Below are 5691 nucleotides of genomic sequence, written 5' to 3' on the forward strand. Positions count from 1 at the left end.
AGTGAATAAAGAAGTTTCATTCTTTATAAGTGTATTATTTGCGCGACGTCTTCTGCGCCCGACTCCTAGTGCCCTTACTCTTTCCAATTCTTTAATATATTTTACATATTTGATAACATTAAATTGATTGAAAAACTTGCGTATATCTTTTCCGGCTATTATCTTTATTATACGAGTATATATAGAAGTCATATGAAAAATATAAAAGAATTTTCTTTGGTCGATAAAATGTGATAAAATATTCTTATTTTATTAGTATATTATGACTAACATGTAATTAATAAAGAATATAAATGCTTGGACAATGTATCATTATTTTAGAATTGTCTATTACTTTAATATAATCTAAATTGTACTGTATTCTCATCAGTACAATGTGTAATCAGGACGCGTAACAAAAGAATATTATAGATACATACATATATATATATATATATATATATATATATAAAATTTTCTTCTCACTTTAAATCTTCTTTATTATCTTTAAACACACGCATACAATGTTACTATATTTTTATTTTGTCGCAAAAAAAAGAATACTTGTAAAAACTTAATTGCAAAGATCTTTGTAACATCTAAAATATTAATATTATTAAACTATTGATCTATTAACAAAGAAAATAACTACGCAGTTGGAACACGAGGTTGTACAAAAATAATTTCTAAATAATATATCAATTATAGTATATATTGTACACACTGTTACGTATTAGACGTGTTTATTCGTTCTTCGTACGCATTCCAAAGTTCCTTTTTGTATTCTAAAGTGGCCTTCAGATAACCGTTACGCGCCTCCGTGATACCCCTACCAACAACTGCTAAATCGGCACCCGCATTAATAACCGATTGCGGATCGTTGTATTGTTGACCTAGCCCGTCTACACTTTTGGCAAGCTTGACACCAGGTGTCAACTGGAGTAGTCCAGGTTGCGCTGAGAGATTGGCTTGGCATACGAATCCTACCACCAAATCAGAGGCTTCCTCTGCCATTAAAACTGCGTTTTTTAGATAATCACCAGTCGTCAATGCACCTTTGCACGACATCTCGGCGATTAAGAAAATGCCACGGGGTTCAGTGATATTATCTAAACTTTTCTTCAGTGCGTCAATGACGGATGTACCTGATATCGGATGTACCGTAATCAAGTCGGCCCATTCAGCTATCTTGTAAAAGCCGTGTCTGTATTGTAACGATACCGTGTTGCCGATATCACCGAACTTGCGATCTTCCATCAATAAAAATCTGTGCTGCCTCGCTAGTTCTTTGAGCCGAAAAATAAAGTTTTCGTTGAAGTCCTCTATGATATCTACGTGAGTTTTCAGCACGGCGATATAAGGTCCCGCTACGTTTGCTAATTCCAAAATCGCATCCATTTTCGTTAAGTCTGCCGCCAAACAGAGATTGGTTTGTTTTGATTCCATCAGCTCTAATAGTTTGGAGGCCAATGGATTTGTTGTTAATTTTGCGCGTTTACTATATGACAGTTTCAATCTGTCATCTGGCACACCTATAAGCAACATTAAGATGACAAAATTACAATAGAATGTTTTATATATACCTATATACACCTATTTACATGTATTTACAATAAAACTCTGTTTACCTGAACATGTCGAAGGATAAGAAAGAATTATCTGATAACCATGGTTCAGATAAGAGAGGTTCATCTGCTTTTCTTTTTATCAGTACTTTACTTATATTAGTTTCGATAATATAACATTCACACACACACACACACACACAGAAAACAGGAACACATTGAGTAAGTCAAACTTCTATTATCTGGTGCCATAGTTCTGATAATAACTCGGCTGTGTGAGTTCGTATACTTGGAACTGATTGTGAGGTATTTGGAACTTATTCATATAAATGGAATGCAGATAAACAGTTTTACTATACTATACATATAAGCATATAAGTCATAAATTAGAATGTAGTAACATATAAGTTATCAAATATATGTATCACAAATAATTTACCTTGAATAGAAATGCTCGGTGCCCGATTTGCTGCCAAGTAATTGTCAACATCTTTGACTATTTCAGGTGTGATCTTTCCAGCCTCCAGGAGGTACTTCATAAGCTGTGTAATCACGAACAAACTCTTAACTTTAATCTTGTGATTTTCAAGATTCTTTTTGCCACCTTGCTCCCTATCAATTAGCACATAAGCTTCTGTCACACTTAGATTTTCCTTTTTCAAGACATCTACAGTTTCTAGAATACTGCTGCCACTCGTTATAACATCCTCAATAATCACGCAATTTTCACCAGGTAAAAAAATACCCTCAATTAACTTCTTTGTGCCATAGGACTTTGCTTCTTTTCTCTTCATTAACATGGGAATCTTCTCTTCTACTGATATCAAAGTAGCTAATGGCAATGCGGTATATGGGACACCACAGATTCGAGACACTTTCGCAGGATCATCCACCAATGTCCACAGAGCTTTTGCCAATTTCAACTACAATAAAAAAATAAACATTATATACATTACATGACACATAAAACCGAATTCTGCTAAACTTCAATTAACTCAATTGGCAAAACCACTTACAACAAAATGTTTGACTGTAAAATCTATTGTCTTTAATTTTTTTCTATATGTCAAAAATAAACATTTTCATATGTCCAGCTTAAAAAAAATACTATTACTTAATAAGTTAACTACCAATTAATCAGATTAGTCAAGATAATCAAATATCCATTTTTATCAATGTAGATTAATTTTGATCTCGGATTAACTTACTTTTCATCTTTTCCTAGTCCTACAAATTAGAAAAATATGAAGAGTAGATTTAATCAAGATTAAAGTTAATTTACATTGGTGTAGAGAAACGACATATAAATCAAAAAGCTCATATATAATTACCATTAATTTCGGATTAGAAATTACCATACGCAGATCAAAGTATACCGGTGTTGTTAAGCCAACTTTTGTCTTGAATTCTCCGAATTTCACAGCTTGTATATCATACAGCTCAATTGCCAATTCTTTTAAAAATGCTACCATTTCGACTGTAATCATAGCGACGCATAATTAAAATAAATTTTCATGTTAAACATTTACCGGTAGCTGCAAGTATAATTAAAAAATGTTAATGATCATCAAATATAACCTTTGATTTTTACGATTCAGAGAGTCACGTGTTTTTTCCTTCCTCTGTTGATCTCGTCTCGGCACTTGAACTACTCCGCGTACTCGAAAATGATCTATGATAAATTTTTCTCAACTTACACGTGCGGGCGCACTATGCAGTATGTGGCGTAAGTGCACCAAACTTTTTTGAGAACGTCACGTGACTCATGTGTTCACTGTGTTCAGTGCTGTCAGAGAGGAATCTCTCTGCCTCTCTCTGGTGCTGTGATTGTGAATGGAATCGTCCACTGGTGACTACTGACTAGGGCACTAGCGCCTCTATAGCCGGTATAGTCTGTTTGTCAGTTCTGGACTGTGGACTGTGGTTTCAGAATTGTTCTTTTCAACTGAACTTTGGTCTGTTTTTTATTTCTGTATTAAAACTCTCTCTTTCTCGCTTTCGCCAAATATTAAATATACCCATCTCACTTTAAGTTTCAAAAGTATTCAGTAAGTAGTTCAGCCACAGAAAACAGACCTTTTTCTGCATGATGGTTTCTTCTTTTTTTTCCATAATTTTATTCCACATTGCGTAACGATGAATTATAAAAATGAAAATTAAAAGTTAGAATATAAAATAATAAAATTAGAAAAATTATAATTAAAAATATGTTAAAAAGCGTCAAGAATTCGTAGTAATGTACTTTATTAACAGCATTTTTGAGGCTTTATTATATTATATGTATTTTACTTTTTTTATTAGCTATCATACTTTATACGTGTCAATAATATTAAACACATTATAAATTTTATATTTTAAATAATTTAATCATTGCAACGAACAATAAATATTATCACGACACAATATATTAAAATTAAAATCTTGTATAATTGCGTACAATATATTTCATAATTTTTCCTTTTCTTTCTTTCATTTTCGATATATATAAATTAAATGTTATTAAAATTATTAAAATGACTAAATTATTAGAAAATTTATTATAAAGATTAATTTATTATATAAAGGAATAGGAAGCAATGAGTTACACGACGTAGTATTACATTTACAGTAACACAAATATATTTTATTTTTATTTGAAAACAACAAACATATCTCTAGAGATCGCGGTGCGATCCTCGCGCGACCGCAAAATGCATACTTTGCAAGTGTCAATGTGTATGTGTTTGTGCGCGTCGGACATTCTATGTCTCATTAATACGCCCGCTCAAGTATGCTAATAGTATTAATAACCACGACCTCTCCTGATTTCCTCGCAAAAACGAAATACATACGAGATATTCATATAAAATTTAAGGATAGCAAATGAAAATATAATGATAATAATAATTATTATTATCATAATTTTGTAATTTTTTTTCAAACATATCTTAAATAAAGTTCCTTTTTATTTCCAAATTATATTTTTTAAATATTTTAGTCAATTACGATCGCTTTTCGCTTTTTGTTTTCCTATTACTTATACAGTTTTTGTACGCAAATCAAATTCATATGAATAATAGTTGCGAAGATAAATGAAATCTTAATAACTGCAGATGTCAATATTCAACTGATAACAATCTCTTTAATTAATTATCATCAAAAATACGGCTATACAGATTATTATGAGACTTTACATGGGAAACCTCATATTCTATGTATGTAATAAAAATTTTACAGAATGCAAAATGTTGTAAATTAACTAAATACGAGAAGCACCACTGATTGATCACCAAAGTTAAACGTTGAATTAATACGTATACATATTTTTATTTAAATGAATTTATTTCAGAAACATGATTACGCGCGCGCGCGCGCGCGCCGTTACTGTCGGACTTCTAACGCAATATTCACCTGAAACATTAATAAAATCCCCTCAAATTTAATTTTAAAAAACTGTAATAAACTTATTGCGAAAAATATTACCTTGGCTGGCGCTGAAATCCGACAATAACAGCGCGCAATCATATTTCTGAAATAAATTCATTTAAATAAGAATACGTATACATATTACTTAGTTCAACATCTAACTTTGATTGTCAAGTGGCGCTTCTCATATTTAGGTGATGTACTTATATAAAACGGTCTTAATTTTAATCTTATTATTTTAAATTAAGCTGTGCATCTACATGAAAGTTTTTTCCTTTTTTTATTTAGAGCTTGACAAATACTTGTATTTATAACGAAATTGTGGATATGTATCTAAAACTTTTATAGTTTCTCGAAGTAAAAATATTTGGTGAAAATGATCACGGAAAAACAGTTTTGTGGAAGTATCTACATATTTAACTAAATACAGATCTGAAAATAATTATGTTGGATCATTAAAATTAATATATAAATCGTTCAAAGCACGATGATAATATAATACTACAAAAAGTTTCGATATTTTAGTAACTAGTTTAAGCGTTCAATTGAAGTAATAATTATTTTGATGGTCCAATATAATTATTTTTAGATCTATATTTAATTAAATTTTTAGATAGTTCAACATAATCGTTCTTTCTATGTTCATTTGTCACTGTAGTATTCATTGCCTTCACGGTTTGTAGGCCGTTATATGATAAGATAAAGCTATCTTCCGGTATTTTGGTTATTAAAAAATCTGTTA

General features: G+C 30.9%; 1 protein-coding gene across 1 annotated transcript; it reads right to left on the reverse strand.

The window, feature by feature from the left end:
• Positions 1–667: 667 nt before the first annotated feature.
• On the reverse strand, positions 668–3370 carry r-l (rudimentary-like). Its single transcript, XM_018523033.1, has 4 exons — positions 3123–3370; positions 2876–3021; positions 1984–2467; positions 668–1511 (listed from the first exon to the last, which is right to left on the reverse strand). The coding sequence occupies exons 2-4, from the start codon at positions 3014–3016 to the stop codon at positions 706–708; spliced, it is 1431 nt and encodes a 476-aa protein (XP_018378535.1). The 5' UTR covers positions 3017–3021; positions 3123–3370; the 3' UTR covers positions 668–705.
• Positions 3371–5691: the final 2321 nt, after the last annotated feature.

The sequence above is a fragment of the Trachymyrmex cornetzi genome, unplaced genomic scaffold (genome assembly GCF_001594075.2).
Source record: "Trachymyrmex cornetzi isolate Tcor2-1 unplaced genomic scaffold, Tcor1.1 scaffold1399, whole genome shotgun sequence".
NCBI classification, from domain to species: domain Eukaryota; kingdom Metazoa; phylum Arthropoda; class Insecta; order Hymenoptera; family Formicidae; genus Trachymyrmex; species Trachymyrmex cornetzi.